The following is a 26,111-nucleotide window of genomic DNA, read 5'->3' as shown; positions in this document are numbered from 1 at the left end:
ATTTCTGTAGAAATTAAAAATTTCCTTTTGTATGTACACAAGAAAAATGTATTGATATTGGGATATTAGTATGATATTACTTGGTATTGGATTGAAAAATAAAATCAATAATATCGTCCATTCCTACTCTGATGGCAAACTGAGCCTTGCTGCTCCCTCTTTCTGATTGGTCAGCTCCCCCCACCCTGCTCCCCACCTCTCATTTTCTCTCATTCTCCCTCTCTCTCTCTCTCTCTCTCTCTCTCTCTCTCTCTCTCTCTCTCTGCTTAAATACTTTTAACAAAAAGGACTGAAGGAGGAGGGAGAGGGGGATGGGAATGATGGGGGAAGGGAATTGTGTTTGAGTGTATGTGTGTGTTGTCACTAGAGAGAGCGATAGAGAGGGAGAGAGTAGAGTGGTGTTTAGTCCGTACGTGGAAAAACATAGTCGTGCATGCACAGACTAGCGGGGATTATCTATCTGTTCTAAATCTGATAGAGAAATGCAGGCATGAATAGGTAAGTCATGTTCTCTCTCTTTCTCTCTTACCTGATAGATTGATTCAGGATGCATTTGATGAAAGCAGGCAGCATTGCTCTCAGTTATAAGTTGGATTGAAACTGTGCTGTGTGAGTTCTTTCCACACCTCCTCTCCTCCTCAGCTTATCTGTCTGATTTCTACTGTTTTTCTCCTTTCCTGCACACAGGTGTCTCTTTATACACTCTCATGATCACTGTATCAAGGTTTGAAGAAGTGTGCATTTGTGTTTCTGGAGTTGGGAAAACAGGACAGTGTCAGTGCTCATTCTTCTGAGCTTTCTCACACGTCTGAGAAAATGTACAAATGTCAAAATTAAGTCTAAAATTTGCAAAATGCATGGATTTTTTCAGTGGTATTTGCTTTCTTCAAGGTTTTCACTTTACATTTTCAATGCAAATTAAGTTTAATAATAATAATAATAATAATAATAATAATAATAATAATAATAATAATAATAATAATAAAATGCAAGATGTTGTAACCAACAAATCACCAATTCTAAGTAAAGATTTGTCTATATTTTTGAGTTCATTGATAAAGAGTACTTTATGATAGAAACAGTATTGAATGTTTTCAATACTGTTGAATGTCAGAGGAAGTGTGTGTTGTCCTGCATGGTGTGTCAGAGCGGAGCGAGTGGCTTCCAAGAGCACCGTGAGAAGCCACATTGTTTGACTGGCATGATTATGTAATATTTTTCATTCATGTGTTAGCTCCTCTGTGCTCTCACTTGAAAGGGAATGGCATTCCTCTCTGAGATCCTCAGCACCGAGCTGCTTGAATCTAGCGTTTCAGAAAACTAGTGGTTTAGACCACAGTGATTTAAACTGTTAGGTGTGTCACAATTACTATGTAATTATTGTTAAATGATTGTTCAACTATTTGAGGTAGTTGTGATTTAATCATTAATATTTCCAAATTCATACATTTCCAGATCAATAAAATGTTTAATTCCTGATTTTTTTCATTCTTGATTTATTATTCATTTATAAACTATATATATATATATATATATATATATATATATATATATATATATATATATATATATATATATATATATGCGCATCAAATATGACAAGTACAGTGCATGTTCTGTTTACTCAGATATTTAGCTATAGGACCTTGTTTATTGTAACACATTAGCATGTTTTACTGTTTTGTAAAGAGTTCAAGCTCAATTCATTAATCACGGTTATGTGAGTGATGATCACCAAAACAAATTTTAAAATCATGACAGACCTAATTTCAGCGTTTTTGATGTCAGTGTTTCAGATCTCAGTGCATTAGAGTGTTGTTTTGCGCTTTAGCATTTGAGTTCAGTGTTTTATATTTTAGTGTTTGAGGTGGATGTTGTAGATTTTAGTGTTTTATATTTTAGCCTTTGAGCTCAATGTTTTACATTTCTGTGTTTCAGGTCTGTGTTTATATTCGAGTGTTTAAACTTGGTGCTTAAAATTTTTGTGTTTGAGTTCAGTGTTTTGTTTTTGTATTCAAGCAAAATGTTTTTATTTTAATGAGCTTATGTTTTAAAATTTTAGTGTTTAAATTCAATGTTTTTTAACTTAGTGTTTGAGATGAGTGTTGTAGATTTAATGTTTTATATTTAGGTCTTTGAGCTCAGTGTTTTCGATCTCCGTGTATATATTTTAGTATTTAGGTTGAGTGATTTGAGTTTAATGTTTTAGATTTTCTTGTTTAAGCTCAGTTTCTGTATTTTAGTTCAGTGTTTTCTATATTGTTTTAATACAGTGTTTAAATATTTTTCAGTCTTTGAGTACAATCTCGTATATTTTAGTGTTCATTGTTTTATAGTATAGTGTTTGAGCTTTTAAAAAATGTTTTAGCGTTTAGCACAGTGCATTTAAGCCCATATATATATATATATATATATATATATATATATATATATATATATATATATATATATATATATATATATATATATAATATGTGTATATATAAATTTGCAGTTGTATATTTTAGTGTTTCTACAGGGGAATTTCTTTCATTGTCATCATCTGAGATCTTAGTGTTTTAGATTGTTGTATAAGATTACAGTGTTTTAGAGCTTTTTAGTGGACACACGGGATAGTCACTTTTTCACAATTCACAACTTTTTGTTTCCTTATTAATCAGATGGTATAAAAGTGAAAAATATCTGTAATTCAGATATGAGAATTTTTTCCCTTGTAAGTAATGTTTATATACATTTCTCTGCGTTATACCTTCATCAATACATTGATGAGAATTGATCCTTTATTTGTTTATGCTTATCTGTTTATGCTTAAAACCCATTAAAGTTACTTTCTTATTACTTTTCTTATTATTTGTGTTTTGAATAAACTTCAATATCAGTTAAGAATAATTTAAGATAGAGTAACTAGAATAACTTAAACATCAGAGAAATGTCGATTAGAACTTCAGTTTTCTCAATATTATAGGACAATACAGCAATTCCAGTCAATTGGATTCATGTGAACAGTTCATTTATTAATTAATATGAATAACCTTTATTCATTAATTAATTGCAGGTATTTATTTCTTATTTATTCACGGTGTTTGTCTTTATTACACTTAGGTATTTTAATGAATAAGAAATTTGAGGATTGTATTGGGAAAAGTAAGCGTGTTAAAGTGAAAATGTGGGTTGTAAAGCAAGTGCTGAGATCTGTGAACAAACTGGTTTGAAATGTGCACAGTCTTGTGATAGTGCTCTCTTTATTGCGGTTGGCTGCTGCACTGTGGTATGCATGGGGCTTTTTGTGAGGCAGATTTAGAAAGGCCTCTTTAGAGGCTGGACACAGCCATACAATCAGCTTAATGCCTACGTGCAGGCCTTTAATGAATACCCCCTGTGTGTGTCCAGCCCACAGAGGGAGCGAGTCCGAGCGCAAGTCTCCATGAATATCAGATTCCGTTTGGAGTCAGATTTGTTTATCAAACTTTCAGCATTTGGCGTATTTGCACAATACACATCGGTGTTTGAGTACATTGGATTTCTTTTGTCGCTAAACTGTATCTCGTCCTGTCCCAGGAAGTGGATCTGGATGTGTAGTGTCCTAGTGCAAGCACATGCCGGTGATGGACTACAGACGCACAGACGCTAACCTGGCTTTCTCTGCAGAAGTGTCACCTTAATCTAGACCACGTCCGCAGAATGCTGAGTCCTATTGTTCCCTATAGTAAGTTCACGCATGCTTTATATTTAACATCATTTCCATATGTTCCTTGCAGTGAAAAGTATGTACTAAAGTACTGCTGCTACATTCCAGGTGGAAAATCATTAACACATAACAAATATTGTGAATAAGCTGTATAAGACTAATTGACTATTTTTGTATACCTTAGCTATAGATATAGAGCATTGCACAGAATGTGCATGCTGGAGGGAAAAAGCAAAGGGTGTATAGTTTTGTGTGTGTGCGTGTGCATGTGTGTGTGGGAGGCGGGGAAGGGAGGGGAGGGAGGTTAGTTGATGGCTTTAGCAGTAGAATCCCTGCAGTTCTGACAGTGTCATCTCACAAATCCCACTCACCTTCCCAGTTTTCCCTGCTTTCTCTGCTCGGGCGACCTAATAACTGACATGTCCAGTTTTAGTCCCCCTTCCACATCTCCACACCCCCCTCCCTCTCCACCACTCTTCATTTGAGCTCCTCGCAGTCCCTGATCAAAACAGCTTTGTTTGTTAGCCAGCATGGTGCTTTTTTTTCTCAGCGAGCAGCCCGAGGAGCCGCTTTAACCCGACTCTTCGGCTCACCTCCTCTCCGCTTTATCGGTGTGACAGCTACATGAAAAGAGGGAGAGAAATCAAACCACCACGCCATACCGTCAATTGGAGATGTAATTACATAATAATGAACGGAGGCCTTTTTATGCATGAATGGGATTGTGTGTGTGTCTGTGTGTGTGTGTGTGTGTGTGTGTGTGTGTGTGTGTGTGTGTTGCAGCAGGCAAATGGCTGTTCGTCCTGCTCACTTTATGTTGTTTAAATACTTTTACACCTATATTCACTTGCTGTTGATTGATACAGACGAGAATTGTGTTATGCATTAAAAGAAGGACGGTGTCAGGTGTGGTACATGTTGCAATTATCAGTCCTGATGATCTCACTTTTGTTCTTAAAGTTAGCGAGGCAGTAGTTGCTCAGAGCATCTTTTGTGCTGGAATTTACTTACCGGCTTAAGCCCAGACTTGTCAATTTAGTCATTCTGATAGACGGATCCTTACTGAACAGTTCTTGACAGGCCACATTTTTGCCTTGCCCAGAATGACATAATTGCAATGGAAGCTTTCTTTTTTTCTCCTTTGGTTCTATAATGAGCTCAATTGAGCAAGCTTTTTGCATCATTATAATGCAGTAAACACAGCATGAAGCCATATATTTACTCAATAAACTCTCACTTTGTACTTCACAAGCCCTCTCAGTTTGGGTATTGATTTTCGAGAATGTCACGAAGACTTGGTGGAATATCTTGCATTCCTCAGAGACGCATCATATTTGAGCCTTTGAGCCCGCTCTGAAGTGACCAGTGCATTTGGACAGAGCCTGCTCATTGTGTGTTACTGCTCTTTGTTGGCGTTGGCTGATGAGAACAGGATGTTCTTCTGAGTGTGTGCGTGTGTTTGTGTTCTTGAGCATGTAGTGTGAATGTTAGGACTGCACATGTGGGTGTTAGATATCCCTCATGTTTATGCTCTAACCACTTAAACACACGCAGATTCCTTCCCCAAGACATTAGCCTAAGACTTAACGGCCATTTATCTTTTACATGTCCTGATACGTTCTGCTTAGATTCTCTTTCTCAGATTTACTCAATGGTGTACAAGAACTGTACAATGTGAGGATATGATATTAATATCCCGATAGTTTACATATAGTTTTATTGTAGGTGACTGCATATGAAAAGCAGTTTTTGGGTTCTAGTTTTGTCTTCTCTCCTGTGTTATTTTATTTTTAATTACCACAGACAAGAATTTCTACACATTTAGATATCCTGAAAACCTGTTTCATCAGAAATCACTTATAATGCAGGTTTAAGAGCAGTTGTTGTGGCACTAAATAAACTTCTGTGCAAATTTTGTCAAGCATGGTCATGAATTTTTCACTCCAAGATATTTGTAAATGGAGCAAATCTGTATAATTCATCATTTTAAAGATTTAGAGATTGGTTTTATGTGTTACATACAGTTTTGTGGGTCAGATATGTGTATGGTGAAACCTTATTGAAAGTTAATTGGAATTTATTTGTATAACTGATGTATTTGAAATGTTTTAATGATATGTAACAGCTAACTTTAGACTTTCATAATTAGTAACTTCCAAATAAACAGGTTTTATTTTTATTTTTTTATTCTCAGTACAAATAATTCTTGCCTTATTCCTTTGGTGATGAAATAGAAAAATGCTGGCGTATTGCTTTAAATATTGCAAAGTGCCAAATCCACCTGTAAGCTGCACATGAGAAAGCCCACCCCATGTGGTATACATGTGAATAGTATAACATCCTTGCTGGAATTTTCTTTGTGGAACAGTTGAACGTTCCCACCATCAGGCACTGTTCCTGACCACACATCCCAGGCATAAGTGGTTACCACATACACAATCTTACATGCATGGACGCACATACATACTCATATACACACAGACACACACGTTACACACGTATTCAGTTACTTTTTCACTCATTTCTACATATTGTCTCCTCACACCATTCATGTGTGTTAACTCTTCTTACACTTTTAAACAGACAAACCTGAGGGAAATCTGAGAGAGATTCCTGGGGCCACGGATACTCCTGTAGGGATTTGGTGCAAAGAATCTGTAATCTACACTTCAAACACACTCCTAAATCAGTCCCAGGCCAGCAGCCCACGAGTGCCCTAACTCTTGTTGCTCAGAGGCCCGCTGTCCAGCGGATCCTTTTTGTTTTTGAAGAGCGAAATGAATACAGCCGGCACCTCTTCTTCACAATGACCTCATTTCTTTTCTGCCTTGCAAAAAAATAAATAAAAAAATGCCAGGCCTACTGAAGCACTCTGATTGCATCTGTTAAGTCATTAAAGCTCTGAAGCTCTGAGAGAATGGGGTATGCTGGGCTCTTCTGGATGAGTGGCGCATCTCACAATCCTAATGAGAGCGACCGAAGATGAATACGGCTCTGGAGGGGCCCTTGAGTAAACAGGCGGCACGCTGAAGTGTCTGTGTGAATAAGGATGGGGGTCATTAGCGGCGGGTGTGAATGGGGTTTAATTAGGCCTCACAGAGGTGCGCGCTATGTGGGATGAGGAGCTAACAGGGTGACGGAGAAAGAAAAGCTTTCTGCTTTTTTTTCGCCTTTCTCTCATCAACTCACCGCCATGCAGGAGAGCTCATTAAGACCCAGGGCTGCAATTACGCTCCTAATTATTGCTTAGACTCATTTGGGTGGCCTGCCTGCCTGATCTCCGTAGCCGAACCCGGAACCCCCCCCAACCCAACCCCCCCAATGGATAGAGCTCCTAATTAAGGCAAAAATAGACACGATGCAGAATCTAGTGCCTCAAGGAATCTGGCTTTAGGGCCGCTCACATTTTGTTTTGTTGGCACGCAAGAAAATCCCCACTCAGTTGTAGAGTCAATAAATAAACAAAGAGAGAAAGAGAGGGCACAGGATTTAGCCAAGTGGGAATGAAACACGAAGGGTGGGATTGGAAAGGGGGGGGTGGGGGGTAGAAGAACAGTGAGGAAAAGGATTCAAAGAAGGGGATGAAGGAAAAAAAGGGGGAGATTCAGGAGAGGTTTGGTAGTAAGGGTAGGGAGACAGATGGAGGGGGGCGACTGGTCATCACCGAGCCTTAGGACAGCTGTTCTTTGATATATTAGTGGACACAATGACCTAAACCCAGCCTGCAGCCACACAGAATAGGGACCCTGTTTTTCTTAAAGGGGAGGGGTTGCCTGGCTTTTGGCCATTTGTGGACACAAATTAGCTGATGGAGGGGGGCGGGGGGGGGGGGGGGGGGGGGGGCTTCTAAAATTATGAGCATCTAGCAATGCTGTTGTTCTAGCAAGTAGCTGTTGTTTCGTGCGGCTGGCCACTAATAATCAGCTACAAAGTGGTACCTACAGATTTCATCAACATTAAAGAATGTACATTCAGTCAATGAAACTTTATGGTTATGGTATCAACTACTATCAAAGTTACTCTGAAATAATAATAATTATTTTTAAGCTATGTTAATATGATACAAAACACATATACATGCTTGTTTGGGTTCAGGAATAATAATAATAATAATTATTATTATTCTAAAAACACCAGTAGCTTAATTTTATTATATTATTGCCTAATATTTAAATCTTTTAAATGGTATTATGGTCATAAAGTAAAGCTGTGCTGTGTTCATAAGGCACTTTCTTTCTTTTTAACTGTAACAAGTGCCGTGCTGCAATATGTTCCAGTAGTGCACTTATCATTCTGTATTCATATCAGTTCAATAGCTTACATCATGGTTTTGTGGTTCTAGTAGCTAATCAGAGCGGATCAGGAATGATCTAACATGCCTGCATGCACTTACAGTGTGACAAACGGAGGAGTGATAATGCCTTCAAACGCTCAGAGATTACAGAGAGCTTGCAGAGAGAGAGAGGGATGGGAGGGGTGGGGCAAGAGTGAGGATAGAGAAGCTCCTTCACTGCCACTTCAGTAGATAGGCTCCCTCCTCTAGGGATCTTGCATGGGCTGTGTGAATAGATGTGTGCACGGTTGGGAGGGCGCTGGGCAGCAGGTGTGAAAACTCGTAAGAGCCCTCCAACTCTTCTGTTATTACATCTTTTTAAGGCCATGAAAAGAAAGAGCAGATGAGCTCCGGAGAGAAAGCGTGAACGCTGCCCAGGGATTGTGTTTCCTTTGATTGATCACATCGCTGTGACTAACACATAGATTTATAATAATTTTCTCAGCAATGCTCAATTAGACATGGCCTATAAGTAATGACAGGGTATTGTATGAGGTGCTTCATTTATTTATTATTTTCCAGCCTTAGACGCTGCAGTATTCAGCCAGGAAATACATGCAAAATAAATCACACATTCTGAACGTTACATGAACTCAGATACTGTATGCTTCTCTTTTGAACATCTCAATCACAAGTTCTAGCTGTTTCTAATCTGGTTACCCTCCGAAAGTGAAAAATTACATTTATAATTTTAATAAGAAATAAGATGGGTGGACCTTAAAGCAGGACAATGATTCCTTCCAGCAAAGGAAACTCTCAACTGGTTTCAGAGAAAAAAAAAAATCAAGGCATTAGAATGGCCCAGTCAATCACCTGACTTGAATCCAATTGAACAAGATTTAAAGACAGAATGTTTAGAAGAATGGGCCAAAATCACACCTGAATACTGCGGCCCATTAATTTCTTCATACAGGAAGCGTCTTGAAGCTGTCATTACAAACAAAGGCTTCTCCACTAAGTATTAAATACATTTCAGTTAGCGTGTTCAATACTTTTTTCCTGTATCATTCCTCTTTATTGCACATAACTTCATTTATGGACTTTAATGTGTAGATTTCTTGAGTTAATACCAAAGTCTGGTGAAAATTTCATGTGAATAGCCTCACTGGAAATATATTTACTGAAAAAAATGTTGACGCGTTCAATACTTATTTCCCCCACTGTAATTCTAGATTATTTTGGTGAAATATATTTACCTCTTCTTATATTTGAGAGTATTTCTGCAGAAGCATCCAGGTTTTTTTTTAATGTGAATTTAAGCGAATAATGACAATGTGATTCAAGCTGTAAGAAAGTTATAAGTTATAAATTCTAACCTTGCTCCTCACTCTAGTCTCATCATATGAGTTGTAGAAATAGTTCTGAATTTGCAGATGTTATATTTTGTTGGCTTGAATGTAGCTGTACTCTAATCCTCCATTTTAAACCCTACAGACATTGTAATGGATTCTAGGTGTGGCTCCGTATTGTCTATCAACCATAAAATAATTAAATATGGTAGGCAAAATGATGTAATTGGATATACTAACGTGACCAGCACTAGCTTTATATTTTTATCTGATAAACAATATATGGGATTTTTAGATACATTTTAAATGTCTCTTCATTTTGATCAAAACGGAGATTTGATGTAAATCCTAAATAATATTTGTAATTTTTTTTTTCTTCCACACTTTCGCTTCATACTTAAAAGCCCTTTAGAGTCTTTTCTGCCTAAATCATTGATTCTCCAACATCTGACCTGAATACAAATCAGCTAATGATTGGAACCCGGGCTCTTGTCTTATCTTTCGAGCTCTGAGATGATTAATTCATGTAAACAACACAGCCTCCCTCTGTTTCCTTCTTTTTCTTTCTTAGTATTTGCAACTTTTTGCATATTGCTTCGAATCCCTCTTTGTTTTCTCCTTGTGCACTCTGTTGTAAATGACAGAAAAAGGCTTCCTGTAAGGCATATATGAGCTTGTTGTATTCCACAACGAGCTCCAGAAAAATTGTGGAACATTTTCACTCAGATACTCTTCTCTTGGGGTCTGTTGAGGTTTAATATAATTTTGTATTGTTTAAAAACTGACAGATGGATTAAAAAAAAAAAAAAATCGGTGAGTATTATAGGGTCTCCATCTTTAGAGTGGTTTATTAGGATATGAGGGGGCAGGAGTGTGTGAGCGATCCTGCTTGATTGGATTGATTCTTCCTGCTCGCACTCATAGCAGCTCCCTCCACACTCTGCCAACTTTAATGGTCGCCTATCCCAGAAGGCATGTAGCATGAGAGTAGGTTTTGTTCCTCAAGACAGGAAAACAAAAGCAGAGAGAGAAAAAAAAGAGGGAGAGAGAGAGAGAGAGATGGCTTGTGGTCCCCATGGGAGCTGTGAAACTGCTTCTGGCCTGCTCTTCTCACGTTACAGAAAACTGGAGTAGCTTGCTTGTACACACACGCTCTGCTGAAAGAGTTTAACATTGTTATGGGTTAAAAAAACAAGGGCTTAGTTGATCACAATGGAAATTCTTTACATTTATGAATAACATTTATGTTATTCGTTTGACTGAGGTGGAATCCAATCCAAGCATTGAACTGTTTGAAGATGCGACTGAGTTGTTTTCGCAGACAGCAAGGCAAGTCTGATTTATTCCTTAAATCAGATTTTTTTTTTAGACAGTTACCGCATAACAAATTCCAAATGACCAAATCTGATCCATAGTCGCATTTGCATATCCACACTACGTATCCATGCGTATGCTGAGTACTGCAGTGCAGGTAAATTTTTAGACAAAAACTGATTACATTTATTTCTAAACAAAGTAAGGGAACAATCATTGCTTTCGTCCTTTAACCTGCCTTAATGGTGGTTTATTTTTGGTGCTGTCAATAATTTCTGATACCAACCTTAGTCACATTTTTGGAAAATCAGATTCTGATTTTCAAGCACACATGTGACGAGAATTTGATTGAGAAAAAAAAAAAGATTTTTTGTCTTTATTTGCTGTCGAGTTTGCAGAAAACATTTGCCTTTTACCAGCTGCTGAAAAACAAGGGCAAAATAAATTGTGGTTGTGGTAAGAACAGAGGGAGCAGCAACTAAACCAAGCTATCATACAAGAAATGATTTATCAAGATACCTAATAGTACACACTAATAAAAACTGAAACTGAAAGAGTAACCGCAAAGTGCTCTGGTTTATTTCTTGAAAAAGGCAAGTATATGAGCATCACAGAATAGCCTTAAGAGTGAAGAGTCTTCAGTCATTTCTCGATGGCACGTCTTCTGCTTTACTGAAAACAGTGGTATTGGCTTCTATCTAAAATCAGATAGCAGGTGGTTTGACTGTGGGGCTGTGGTTCACACCTCCCCAACATACTCCATGCTGAACTCTAACGCTGTCAAACCCCAAAACAGTGCCTGCACACTATCTTCATCACACACTCCTTACAAAATAAAGAGATGCAATACGAAGTGCACACACACATACACCCCAAACTCCCTCAATAAATCCCAGAGCACCACAAAAGCTGTCGGTGGACCTCGGCTGAATAGATTAATAAGATTTCCATAATTAGGCAGGCCTCTGACAATAGGATCCCTCTCCTTTGTCTCAGAACCAACAGAATTGTCAGGCTAAGGGGACGTCTGCTGGACTGGCCATTGCAACAATGGACACAGAGACAGTAAGGCGGTCAGCGGAAACATCTGTCTCTCTGCCAGGCCTGGAGTCTTGTGCAGAGTGGCTGCGTCAGGCCCTCTGAGTCTGCCTCTCACAAAGCAGCGGCTGCAAGGGTCCATGTGGACAATAGGGCCTGGTGGTGAGAGAAATCTTCTTTTCTTAACCCAACTGCTACGCCTCTGTTTACTCGCCAGCTTCCCATGTTGATTACAGCTACAGAGGGTGACATGTAACCCAGAGCTGGTCATATGGATATCGCTGTGTTTGGAATGGCATATATGGAGTGAGCTTAAGTGTTTTTAAGTCTTTGTTAGCAATCTAACCACAAAGAGAGTCACTGAGGTTTGCTTGAACTTTATTAATGCAACATTTTGCCTTCTGAAGGCTGCACTACAGGACATTCATAAAATGTTCTAATAATGCTTTTTCTCAAAACATTGTTGCCAGAAATGAAATCTACACAATGTTCCTGAAATGATATTAATCAGTCGGTTTGGTGCTCAAGATTTGTCCCAACTGACTTTGGTAACAACGTGATGGAAATCTTACCTTAAAGCCTTTTTACTTACATTTGCAGCTTCGGTAAAAAAAAAAAAAGAAGCAAATTTCAGAGACTACACTTTGAGGGAAAGTGTCTATATTGCATTTACGTTAATCGCATTAGTAGTTAGCTCTTTGACAAAATGATTTTGTTTTCTAAAATCCACCATACTGTACTCACTGTTCGTTCTCCAGGGCTAGAATAAATGATCTGCAGCACAGCTATGATTGACTCATGAGTGTGGATGAAACCCCAGCCAGATTAGAGCAGGATCTGAGCGCACACCAAGGTGTAATTGCGAGCTGCAGCTTGTGTCCAGTTCATTTAATGCTGGATAGAATAATGTTCAGTGAGGTTAGAGGACAAAAGAGAGCTGTGGAGGTACTGGGGATGAAGGTCAATGCCTGGTCTTTATCCTATGCTTCATGGGAGCAGGAATATATTCTTCCATACCAAATGGTTCATCCGTGAGATTGTGTCTGGGAAAGGGAGGGGTTTTGGTGGGTGACAGGCTTAGTGGACAGCAGGCACTCTGGCCAGAGAGCGTGTCTGTATGTGATTGTGCATGCATATGGGAGCCTGTGTGCACAGCCTCGTGTATATTGATGGAGTGGACGGCAGTTTGGCTGAGTTCCTTAATGTCAAGCCATGTCCGCACACATATGCGCACACACACACAAACACACACACACATATACACATTCACACAAACACACACTGGCCAGTGCGTCTGCTGTCCACTCTCTCCCCTCCCCTCCCTGCTGCAGGTTTTATGAGCTCCCCTGGGCTGCCATCCATCTCTGTCACACACTGGCCCCATTATTGGGCTCCGCACAGCTCTGCTCCTACCAGCCTGCAGATGGGAATGTCCTGCAGGACGTCTACTGTTTCTGCAACCTGGACAATGACCTCCAACTCCAAGCCTCAAACCCTCTTCATGCTCTCTTTCTCGTTTTCATATAGTAGGACGTATATTTAAACACAGGACTTATTTGCAATGTGGGAACGTTGAAGCCATTGGAGATAAATATGAAGCACAAGGTAATGCAGTAGCCATCTGGAGAGAGAGAGAGAGAGAGAGAGAGAGAGAGAGAGAGAGAGAGAGAGAGAGAGAGGAAAGGGGGAGGGCAAAGTTTAGGAGAAAGCCTGAAGGAGAAGGCAGCATATTAGAGGTTTGATTTTAAATGGCAATAAAGCAAGTGGTGCCCCACACACAATTGCAGAAATATGAATAATGAATCATAACTTTCTGAATAAAAAAATGTAAATAAAAAAATTCACCTGTAATAAAGCCGCACAGACTTTATTCTTTTACCTTTACACTTTCTCGCTATAGGTCACACCTCGGGCCGATTTGTGACAGTTCAATAATGCCGAGCTATGCAAGGAATTTCAAGTTAATACCTGTGCAAAGAGAAGCGAATCACCTTCCAATATGGATTTCAGTGTGATTTCTTTCGACTTGATGAAAATGCATACACCATAGAATCTCACTGATTGTACTGAGCCATCAATAGTGTGTAATAAAAATGAGTTTCACTGAGATGGTGTTTTGGGGGAGGTTGGGGGGCACATTTGCAGAGAGAAATTTTTGTTTTGTTTTTCTCCCCAGTCATTACTCTATTGGTCTCTCTTTCATCCCTTCAACATTAAGGCAGTGTAATGAATCACAGGGTCCAGAGCCGCAGATAGCCAGAGGAAAAGACATTCCACTCTCCCAGTGTTTCATGGGAAGCAGCCGATGAATAGCACATCTATTCTATGCCGCTTGCCCCTCCCCCCTTTTTTTCTTTACCCCACTGTCTCGCTCCCCATTCTCTTTCCCGTTCTGTCCTGGCTGGACAAGGCTTTTAGAGAATTGCTTTGTGGACAGGCCGATGTGGTGCAGGGGATGGACAGCAGGCGTTCAGTCAAACATACACTTCATGATAACAATGGCTCCTCAGGGAGGGCTGCAGATGCTAGCACATGGCAACTATGTGCTCTAAGTGGGGAAAACACAAGTCCACCCCTTTTACACTCAGGGGAATACAAAGATGTTCTTTCTTTCTTTCTCTGTGTGTTTGTGCAAGTTTGGTCCTATCAACTAACAATCACAAAAATCAGCAACCAGTCTTCACTAGAGCTAGGCAAAATTTTACTACCTAATATATTATACCCCAGTATACAGAACATGTATAAATGTATAGTTCATAAGCGCTGACACATCAAAATGTAAAGGAATACTCAGTATAATCTCTATCCACTGAACTGTATTGCATGAGCTATGACTACAGACCAAAAGGTTTCAAATACTGAAAAAATGAATGGAAACTTCAAAACAACAATCATGGAAGTCTAAGGGCAATTGCCGAATTCTGAAATGTATTACAAAAACTTTAGTTTTGTACAACTTTTGAACACTGGAGCAATACAGTAAAAAGTAATACAGTAATATACTGGAGCAACAAAGTAAAAATAATTTCTTACTCTTTTCATAAAGATTTGTGGTTTTCATAAAGTTATATGCAATCACTTTATACTGTAAAACTAATATATCATACATGTATCTATAGCTTTCTTTTTTTTTTTTTAAAGGATTAAAAGGTGTTTGACAATTGGCTTAAATTTAGTTAAATGTTGTTTTATCATCTCATGCCCACCTAGCCAACAATCATCCAAAATGGGCAATGTGTTCAAAATAATATTGTCTCCTCAGTGTTCTGTGTTGTGACTTAGGTTGTTTGTATCAAACAGGTCTGTTGAAGATGCACTGGAACCCGGAGCATGCCCAGCCCCTGAGCCAGTGGCCCGAGCAGCATTTGGATGTGTCCTCCACCACTTCCTCACCCGCCCACAAACCTGAGTTGTATTCGGCACGTGGCCGCGGGTCCTATAGCTATGCCTGGGCCAATGACGACATCTCAGCCCTCACTGCCTCCAACCTGCTTAAGCGCTATGCCGAAAAGTACTCAGGTGTGCTGGATTCAGCCTATGAGCGCCCTGCTGTGGGTGCCTACCCTGAGCCTGGCGCCTTTGGGGCTCTCAATGGCAGCCAGAAGAATGAACTGGAGCCCTGGCCCCTCTCACACAGCACTGATTCAACTTACCCTTTGGTTCCCCCCTCTACCCACGATGGTCTGAAGGTGGCACCTGCACCCACAATGCCACCTGGCTCAGGCAGCGTCTCTGCAGGCAGCAGCAATCTGTCAGATTCAGGCTACAGTGGGAGCAGTTCATGCAGTGGTCCCCATTCCAGTGACTACCCGCCCAGCTACAATGGTACCTACCTCTCATCAGGATACTGCCCCCAAGGCAGCTCAGCACTTCCAACAGCACCACTTCATGCCCTGCAGTCTGGGCCCACCCTCTTGCCCAGTTACACACCCTCTGCACCTGTTTATAACTACCCCCCTGCTACCTACCCCCACCAGACCAGCCTCGCGCCCACCTACAGCCACCCAACTCCCCCTTACCTTCCCTCTGGTATAGCTGCTCCAACCCCCATCACGTCACGGCCTACAGTGGTAGGAGGTAGCTACAGTTACCAGAACAGTAGCCTGGGCAGCTCGGAGACAGCAGGTTCACTAAAGAGGAAGGCATTTGAAATGACCCCTGAAGAGGAAGAGGGGGAAGGGAATTCACGCTATAGGAAATATAGCTATGAAGCCTTAAAGTCTGGTGGAGACTCACCATACAGTGTGGGTGACAAAGCAGAATGCAGAGGGAATGGGTTTGTTGCTGCAAATGCAGACCCACAGGCATTCAAGCCCACCAAACCTGGGTCTCAGCCAGGCATTGCAGGTGACGAGGTGGGCAAATACAGTGGCCTGAAGCCTCTGCTTTCGCCAGCATATGGAACAGCTGGCGACTACAGCCCCCCAACAGCCATGACAGGAGAGAACGGAGGAGCCGAGCATGGCTTTCTACAGCAACAGCGTTCACTCAAGCGTTCTGAGCCTCTGAAGAGTACAGAGCAGCGCCTGTTGGAGGTGGTAAACAATGAGCTACAGGACTGCACGCTTCCTCCACTGTGGTCAGATCTAGTTGGCCATGCTCGTCTTAAAGCAGTTCTGGAAGAGGAGCTGCTGTGGCCAGCACTGCGCTCTGACAGTTCCGTTCGGCCTCCCCGAACTGCACTACTGTTTGGACCACGAGGAGGTGGCAAAGCTACACTGGTGCACTCGATGGCCACTCAGCTTGGGGCCACTTTCTTCAGACTGAGTGGTGCCACGTTGGTTTCGAAGTGGAAGGCTGAGGCCGAGCAGCTTCTGGGCATGCTATTCTCAGTGGCTTCAGCACGCCAGCCAGCGGTATTGCTGCTGAGTGAGTTAGAGGCCTTCGAGGATGACGAGGGTCTCAGACAGCAGCTGCAGGCTCAGTTGGAGAAGGTGCAGCGTGGCTTGGTGCTGGTGGTGTGTTCCACGCGCCACCCAGAGCTTTTGAAAGAGCCGCTGCTGCGCTGCATGGCCAAGCGCTACCATGTCAGCCTGCCGGATGGTAGTGGGCGCAGGCAGCTGCTGCTGCAAGCTCTTGGGCCTCATGGCTGCAGTCTGAGTGAACAGGAGCTGGCTGCTGTGCTACAGCGTTGCGATGGATTCACTGTACGTGAACTGCTCCAGCTCGGTCAGCAGGTCCTGGCTTCAGCATCAGCTTCAGGCACTGGTCAGATGCACGGCCTTGGTGCTCCCCTCTCCTCGCCAGCCTTCAAAGACTTCGAGAGCGCTTTCTGCAAGGTGCGACCGCAAGGGGCACCCAAAGAACTGGACACTTGTATGGAATGGAGCAAGGTGTATAGCCACTAAGAGACAGTTCAGCCACTGGAATCAGGACTGCTTATCTTTGTGCCGAGGTAGAAAGCCTCGTGGGTACTTTTTGCTTTTTTTCCTCTTTCTGTTTTGTTTTTGTAGCTACATAATTTGCAGCCAAAAAAAGGGCAGGGCGGGGCGGGGGGGTGTGGTGGGGGGGTTGTATTTTTGGGAGAATTTTACGGTGAAAAGGCATTTTAGAATGAACACTTTTTTGTCTTGGAAACATGCCATGGTGTGCTGTTTTTCTATAAATAAACATATACTTTATTTTTTCCCCAAAGAAATGAAATATTAGGCATTTATCAGAGGGGGAAATTGTTAGTTGTTTGCTAATAGAAAATCTTAAATATTTTCTGGAATTTCACTAGAATTCTGATCAGCCTTGATCCTGGAATGAACCTGGATTATATTAATAATGCATCCATTAACTGCAATTCTCAGGATCTCTATTTATTGCCTGTCTGCTCCAATGGCATTATATTTTTTATTATTTTGATTTACTCTAAATTGATAATTTGGTGTTAAACGGTTTGGGACATATTGGAGCAAATGAATGGTTTTTGACCAAAAATGATAAAAGAGCACCATATCGCTTTTAAATGATACCTGCCCTATTGACAGCATTTTACCAAAAGGCAACCACCGTTATGCAACCTGCTTGAAACCAACAATATTGTGCAAAACAAGTTCATTGTTAGACCGTGGTCATGTCGTGTGCACTTTGTCAAAGCACGGTCTTTTCATGAAAAGTGTATGCATTGCTACCCAAATAGTATTAAGACATAGGAAGTAAGAGAGAGACTGGCCCTTACTGTCTGTACAATCTGCTGTACAAACCAAACACACACATGGAATATAGAGTCCACAGTTTTCTGGGGCGTTAAACCCATAACCCCTAACCACGAGTTCGAGCAGTCCATTTCACATTCCTCATCCAGATTTCTGATTTCCTGAGACAGTCTCTTTGGACCCTGGAAATGCAAAAGCAAAAAAGTCTCATTTTCTCTTCTGCGTACTATTTTTTTTTTCTTAGTATATGTAGTCTTGTTTGAAATACTCAGGAAAAATTTCTTTACCTCAGAAATGATAACGAATGTATGTAACCTTAGGGTCTTAGTAGTGAATATTGAGATGGTTCAGAGTTGTGAGAGAGAGAGAGAGAGAGAGAGAGAGAGAGAGAGAGAGAGAGTGGTCACAGACGTGCACACACTGCAGCTGTGGTATTACCTCATAGGAGAAAACTTGAAAATGCTACAAAGACTAACGTTGAATGTAATTCAGGTATTTCAGGGGATATCTGATGCCATAAAAATCCACAATTTTTGTAATTCTATATAAATACAAACTTCCTTCATCCTTTCCATTTATTTTGGATGTAGATTTTGATGGAGTGATGATTGTCTTCATGAAACGTTCTTGTATATGGCAGGTTGGATGCTTGGTTTTGTTGGACAAACTGTTTAGAACTAGAAGCCACCATTTTACATAAACCATGACGAATTTGATTTTAATGAATACATATGTTTGATCAATTTCATAAACACGTGATACATATGTAATGCATTATAACCCTTCAGATCATAGAAACCAGCCCAAAGATTAATCAGAGCAGATGTGTATAGAACTGGCAACTAATCATGTCTAATAATCGATTGTGTCATGCAGTTTCTTGTACACACACTGCTGACACACTCTACATGTAGACAATCCAAAAGCTTCTACCAATGTTAATGATTTTGGCTTTTACTCCAAATGCTACTTTTTCCGCCAATGCCATTGTTCTGCAAAAGTTACGCAAATCATTTCTGAACATAATAATCATACATCATATTTACAAGGGATTGTATTGTAAGGGATTGATGGAGCTTGTAGTTCACTCCTTCCTTTCCATCATCATTTTTTGCATTTGGTCATCATTTTCCTTGAACCCTATAGCACCATTCAATCTTAGCTGGTGGCTTCTGTCATGACATAGAATGTGGGTCAGTCGTGATGATCTTCTGCATACACATTGATCTGGACTGACGTAAAAGTACAAAAACCAGCAGTCTTGCACTCTGACTACACATGTTATAGTATAGACACAATACAGAGCACTGCCCACTTCTAGTCTCAAAGTCTGAGAGACTATGTTTTATATGACTCATGAGATTCGTATCCTTTTTGTTCCAAATATGAGCATACCAACTCTTCAATTTCGAAAGTTATACAGGAATGTTCATGAAGCAGTTTGTTCAACAAAATTGGCATTTATTAGCTGTTTTGAATCTGTTAGTACAGTAACTTTGGTCTAGGTTCTTGTTCTTGTACATTTTCTGTAACCATTTCTACCTCATTTTTTTTGCAACATATTGTACATGAAAGTATTTATTTCATGTCTTTTTGATGTCTGTTTTGAAAATGATAATGTTCTTGAACTGTAATGGTCTACCTCAAAAAAGGCTGTATTTTAAGAGAAAATATCACACATTATTAAAGAGAATATGTCAACCTTTGACCTGGGTTTATTTCTCACGCTGTGTGTGGTTGAGGAGCTTACATGACTGCGGTTGGCAGGTTACCAAGATAAGTGGCCTGACCTTGTTCGGCACTTCTGTCCTCAAATGACCTCGGTGTACGAGGCGAAAAAAAAGAGAAAAAAAGCAATCTAGATTTAATAAAAGATTTACAAAAAATATAGATGCGTTTCAGGAGCTTCAGATTAAGTTATTAGTGAAGAAACATACTTTTAATAGCTGCTGATGCCACATCTCTGTATATAAAGTACCATGATATCACTATAGGGCTGTACCTAATAAATAACAGGTAAAGAAAATATATAATTTATTATTTATCCAGCTCTTCTTTCTGCAAAACTAGGCAGTCCATGGAAAGTAACAGCATTTATCTGTACTAAAGTACAATACTATATCCAGCTTATAGAAGAAATACTATACTGTGAGATGGCTTGCTATACACTATTGCAAATATATGTTTAAAACTTTGTTGACTGATAATTATTGAGGTAGTATTATGAGTCATTCTTAGTTAAAATATAAATCATAAAGGACTATGAAGGTGCCAACCCTTTTCAGAATAGTAACTGTTCTCTATCTGATTAACAACAACAACAACAACAACAACAACAACAACAACAACAACAACAACAACAACAACAACAACAACAACAACAACAACAACAACAACAATAATAAAAAAAACAAAAAACAGGGTGCACGCTGGCTTAGTGGTTAGCGTATTCGCCTCACACCTCCAGGGTCCGGGGTTTGATTCCCGCCAGAGCCATGTGTGTGCGTGCGGAGTTTGCATGTTCTCCCCGTGGGGTTTCTCTGTGGAGGTTTCCTCTGAGTACTCTGGTTTCCTCCCCCAAAGACATGCATGGTAGGCTGATTGGTGTGTCTGTAGTGTGTGTGTGATTGTGCCTTGCGATGGATTGGCACCCTGTCCAGGGTGTACCCCGCCTTGTGCATGATGCTCCCTGGGACTGGCTCCAGGTTCCCCTGTGACCCTGAAGAAGGAGTAGGCGGTAGAAGATGGATGGATGGATAATAAAACACAAGTTGCATCTACCAATAGCTGTGTCTTATTATACAATGGTAATATGTTGCACATGTAAATGAACATAAAACAGGATTGTCAGTTGTTGTCCAGATTTTGAGGCTGCTTTTTGTGCTTCATGTCCAGACATTAAACTTGACATTTTCCAGAATGACTGTAGGTTGCTTAGGGCCAAATCTGTGTGTGAAGTGTTCGACAAGCCCTGGAACATAATTCCATAGAAAACGTTTTCATTGACGAATCTAGTTTGGTTTGACCAGCTGCCAAAACACAGGTAGAACTGGTCAAACTAGTACACATCATCTTTGCCTGTGGTAAAGTACTAGTAGAGATTTAAGTTTCTGAATTACTGCTACTAATGCTGTGTCACAGATAGGAGGTTTTAAGAATATAACACAAAAGTAAGACAAATCTCAAAGGTTTATTGTATAAATAACGTACCACTTGGCAAAGACTGTGTACCAGTTTGACCCGCTGTGCCAGTGTTTTGAAAGATTATTTAGCAGGATTGGCACTGTTTTCAAAGCAAGGGAAGGTGTAACTAAGGGTTAAGGAAGAAATGACATGTTACTAATATTTACATGTGATATAAATGGGCTGGTTCACTCACCTTCAGGAGGCTGTGAAGAGAGAAAAGCAGCCAGTTTCTGCATAACAAGAATTACTTTCTCAAGCAAGACTTCCTCAGCCTTTTGATTCGCGTGAAGTGCTGTTTAACACACTGAATATTTCAGAAGAATTCAAGGTAAGACTCGTCCTAGAGCTAGGTGAGTTAAAAAAATAAATAAATAAATCATATCCTGTAGCAGTGAAGGATTTAGACCTGTGGTTCTCAAAGTGGGGTCTTGGGACACCCAGTGGGTGTGCGATTTTTTAAAACCTACAGTAGTTACTTACAGCGCTGGAAATTACAATCTACCATTATCAAAGTTAGGTATTTTTTTATTGAGTTTTTATAGCTAGTAGCCTGTTTGTCTGCTCACTTAACTTGAATGGATTGAATCCAGATGTCAGTCAGCCTATAAATAACTTGGAACTAGTTCCTCTTTGGAGGAAAGATCAGGAATAGCAACCTAAATATAAAAAATATCATTGTACACATTTAAATAAGTGATCATGATAATAAATTTGTACTTGGAATTTATTTTATAGTTAAAATTGTCTCAGTTTGAGAGGCATAGCTTTTACTTAGATATTGCATAATACTAAACGAATCATTGGCGTGTATTTTAAATAGATAACGATGCTGGCATGTTATTAGCAACATTTTCAAAATGAAAATATTTTACAGTAGCTGAGAGTAAATCTGTACAGGTTTTAATGAGCATCATGGTTTAGGAAGGGCCACTGAGATTGACTTTGTGTCATACAGAAATCTTTTTTTAAAATGAAAAGTTGGTAGCAAGGAGACAGAAAAATCGGGATATTTAATTCTTTGCATATATTTTCACATATTGCTGCCTATATCTAATAAAATGAACACAAAAATAATAGTGGAGGATGAAATGATTTTTTAATCTACATGGGTTTAGGACATAAACTGGTTTCCTTCTTTTGTATTTCCAAAACTTGAAACAATACTATTACATTAATCTAAATATAAATTTATTTAATAATACTGCTACACCGTAATCTGGTTCGCCATGGTAACAATTGTGCTAGTGCATTATGATGGATATCCGACCTGTACAGCGTGAACTTGACCTTTTGCATCTCTCAGCATTTTTCAGCTGAAATCAAAATTGACTGAAGCTGAAGGAAGGAATTTCATCAGCATTTAAAAGCATACTACAAGAGCAGAAAAGGGAAAGAAAGACAACAGGAGTCATAAATGAATCAGGTTATTTTGTCTCTAACAAAAATGCACTGTAATTACTCTATTACACTGTGAATTCTTTTCACTATAACTTCTTTTTATGAGAGATGACAGAGAGCCTGGGCTTAGCAGCCTTTCATTTACTCTTTATATATAACTAAAGCTGTACATATTCTCTAATAGTCTACTTGCAGAATAAATTCAATATGCCTTTTTTGAATAATTAAGCAAATGAATTAGTGTCTTTTACCAAGAGTTCAATAGATCTTAGCACATGAGATATGCTTTTTCTTTCTTTCTAATAACCATGGAAATGTGCTTAAAAATGTATTCCTAAAGAATGACCAGTAACAGGTCATACTTATATTGAAATATAAACACATTCATATCATGCCATAAAGCATTCATAAAGCATTATACACATTGTTAGGTGGATAATAAAAGGCATTAGTCTTTATAGCCATCTATAATATGTATGATGAAATGTTAACATGATATAAGTACAGTTCATAACACATTATAAAACCACTTCCAGAGAAACCAAGCAGCTTTGTACAGTGCATTATGAGACCTGATTTCTTCAGAGATTATCAAAGAAAATCATACTACAAACGTCTTGTCAATAACCATGAACTTGTCCATGTGTCTGTGACTAAGCATAATGCATTAATAAACTGGGGCAGAATTGATTTGGTATTGGTGATATAACATGTTATAAACACTGCTTATATTGCATTCTGATAGCAATTTAAAAATAACAGTACTATCAACTGTAAAGCCATTTCATAAATAATGTTAAAGATGTACAGTATATAATACCTTATGGATGCATTATAGCAAGTTATAAATGTATTCATAGGTCATTATACGTATGGACTTCATAGAAAGTGTTACTGAATTACCTCCTCAACAAGTACTATAAGTCCAATCTGAAGAATTTTTTTATGTATTATGTGGTAAGAAACATCTTGGTGTATAAATAACTGTGATCAATTTTATTGAAAGAGAGACATTTAATGTATCTATGCTTATCGCATGTTGAACATGAGTACAGCTAAAAGTCTCATTTACCAACAAACATCACTGCGAAAGTCCGTGCAAAACTATTTTGTGCAATTGCAATTTTGATCATTCAAGTAGTTTTTTTTTTTTGCAAAAAAAAAAAAACACAAAAACTTTCAAAAAAAGTTTTTGTAAAAAGCCAAAGCAAATTCAAACATTTTTGGCCGTAACAATAAAAACAAAAAACTCCACGAAATCCTGTATGAACTGTTATCAGCTTTGTTTCATTGTCTTCTGTAATATGTAATGACAGTGTTTGTATACATAGATTGTCATTCAGACTAGCTGTTTGCAAATCTAGACTCTGAGAGTTATGCTATCATTTTCACCAAAGGAAGGGGACTGATACAGCGTCCAACTCTGCAGTTTTCCCACAAATAATATAATGCAGCCAGAAAACGTATCTCTGCCCATATGCTTTGTTTCTGGCTCTACATTGTCCTGTCTAGCCTTGATACTGACAAGGTTGACATCAGAGGAGAGCTCTGACACCGGGTGAGTTAGAGCTGCCAGCTGGGAGCAATCAAGTCTATTTTGAAGTCAGGGACATACAGACCCTCAGGGCCAAAGCTGTAACTAGCCTAACCTGTAGACCCTTCTCCCCCCCAAAAACCTCTAGTTACTCAGCCCATTGCTATTGATTCCAGATGTGTTAACCCCTCCGTAAAGCGACTTTACCTAAGAGGACCCTGAAATAATCACAGCTTCACAAGCGCTGATGAAGGGGCCAAAGAATGTAGCAGAGCCAACTTTAACATAAATAAGCCTACTTCTCCCCACTTCATTAGTGTGGTAAAGGATCCCAAATGGTCAATTAACCCTACTGCATGGTTTATGGTTGACCAAAATATCTTTCCGCAAATTTTCCTGTGTGTGAAAACCATTATTCATATTACTGATTATCAATTTATGTGCACAACATTGTAAAGGATTTCTAAAGGATTAGGATTTCGTAGGGGTTTTTTTTTGCCCCATGTTGTCTATCCAACATATTTACAAGTCGTAAAAATAAAATTGTGTCCTTACTTAGGTATTTAGTTACACATCTTGATAAAATCTAATGTTTACCAACTGTGTAACCTGACGTGGGATCCTGTCACAGCCCATCAGTGAGAGATTGATCAGGTTAACCACTGGTTTTGTTTAAGTTTGTATGGGACATGAAAAACAATCTCATGAAGGTTGCGTTCGGTTCTGCTGACCTATCACAACACGCAGGCCAAAGTCATCACGGTGCTATCAGGAAATGAGCAGTGATATGAGGAATGCCCTCAAATAGACCTCTTCAACCTTACACCCCCACCAAAACACACATACACACACACACACACAGACACACAAAATATTACTCACAAAACCTTTTATAAAAATTTGATAAATACATGTCTAAAAACAGCACAGCTTTGTAAGATTTACATTATACTGTTAAAGTCAATTTCAATTCTGGTTCTTTAAAATATTTTAGTGATCCATTAAACCTTTTTTTTTGTCAGTTGTAGAGGCTTATGGATTGTATTTCTTGGACTTTCCCACAGTTTTTACAGACGACCTGACTGAAAGCTCTGTTCACCAGATGTAGGCAGCAGATGATTCATCCAATTTCTCATCATCCAATAAATCAGTCCCAAACATTAAAGATCAGTGAGCCCACACACCTTTTGAGGTAAATAGATACATTTAAGCCATTCTACATTTTTTTAATTCTTGAAATGTTCACATTTTCAGAACCCAAATCATGTACAATCATGACACTGTGTTAGAATATAGATTTGAAACAGTCTGTGTTGTTAAAAGCATCCTTCTCAGGTTGATTACAATGAGTTAGTTGAAATTACATGTACTTCCTTTTTATTGAGTTTTAAATGAGGAAATAAACTTTAAAAAACAAACAAACAAACAAAAAAAAAGCAACAGGCATTTTTAACAATCAAGTTATTAGACAAATAAGGTTTTAAACATCAGTATAATATAACTGTATGTGACGGGGTCCAAGCACCCTCTCAAACAGCGCCCTCAACGGTCTATCCTGGCCAAGTTACATTGAGCACTCTAAATCAGGGATGTTAAACCCACTTTAGGTAATGAGCCACATTACACTTAATCCAATGACAGATGGGCTGGACCAAAAAAAACCCAAACAGTTTAGTGACCAATAACATATAAATTTTGCAAAGTGTTCACTCACTTGAACATTCCGCATTTTGTAGTGTAGTAATCTTTATAAACTTAACAACGTCACAAATCCACAAAAAATAAAGCCCATAATAGTGATGTGGGGCAAAATCAATATAGTTTTCAAAATTATCCATCCATTTTCTGTACCGCTTACTCTACACAGGGTCTTGGGGTGTCTTGAGCCTGTCACAGAGGACTTTAGTGGGGGAGCCGGCAGTTTCCAAAATTATTTACCTATAAAAACATAAAAAGTGTGATTGCATAAGTATTCACCCCATTGAAATGAAACCTCTAAATTTATTTGGAAAGAATTTTTTTTCAGTAGCTGAGTTCATGGCCCCAAGTTTATTGCTTTTATTTCCTCTGTAGTTATATATATCAGGGAACAACTCTTTTTTCTTTTATTTTCAAATCTTTGGCTCACAGTTCACAGTTTAGATTGAGGATCCTAAATTTATTTTATGGGCCGGATTATTGGACCAGT

The 26,111-nt window shown here is 39.3% G+C and overlaps 1 protein-coding gene and 1 long non-coding RNA gene across 4 annotated transcripts in view; one reads left to right on the top strand and one right to left on the bottom strand.

Moving 5' to 3' along the window:
• Positions 1–271: 271 nt before the first annotated feature.
• fignl2 (fidgetin like 2) lies at positions 272–17,162 on the top strand. Of its 3 annotated transcripts, none has more exons than XM_053686440.1 (3): positions 272–502; positions 3,563–3,706; positions 14,963–17,162. In XM_053686440.1, the coding sequence occupies exons 2-3, from the start codon at positions 3,682–3,684 to the stop codon at positions 17,008–17,010; spliced, it is 2,073 nt and encodes a 690-aa protein (XP_053542415.1). In that variant the 5' UTR covers positions 272–502; positions 3,563–3,681; the 3' UTR covers positions 17,011–17,162. The 3 variants fall into 3 exon arrangements, with proteins under 3 accessions (XP_053542415.1, XP_017343707.1, XP_053542416.1); XM_017488218.3 differs by having other exon boundaries at positions 273–498; positions 3,559–3,706; XM_053686441.1 differs by lacking the exon at positions 272–502 and adding an exon at positions 11,621–11,824 and having other exon boundaries at positions 3,567–3,706.
• Positions 17,163–21,330: 4,168 nt separating this feature from the next.
• The window catches only part of LOC108275951 (uncharacterized), a 5,745-nt gene continuing 964 nt past the window's right edge, over positions 21,331–26,111 (bottom strand). Inside the window, exon 3 of the long non-coding RNA XR_001814796.3 lies at positions 21,331–25,861. This is a non-coding gene — a long non-coding RNA (uncharacterized LOC108275951). The remainder of the gene's footprint in view (positions 25,862–26,111) is intronic.

Source organism: Ictalurus punctatus, chromosome 15, assembly GCF_001660625.3.
Source record: "Ictalurus punctatus breed USDA103 chromosome 15, Coco_2.0, whole genome shotgun sequence".
Taxonomy (NCBI): Eukaryota; Metazoa; Chordata; class Actinopteri; order Siluriformes; family Ictaluridae; genus Ictalurus; species Ictalurus punctatus.
Note: the sequence above shows the minus strand (reverse complement) of the source record. Positions and strands in the feature narration are given on the sequence as shown.

Coding starts and splice junctions, on each gene's coding strand:
- fignl2 (XM_053686440.1), top strand. CDS start 3,682: ATGCTGAGTCCTATTGTTCCCTATA. Junction 3,707..14,962: donor GAGTCCTATTGTTCCCTATA/GTAAGTTCACGC, acceptor TGTATCAAACAG/GTCTGTTGAAGATGCACTGG.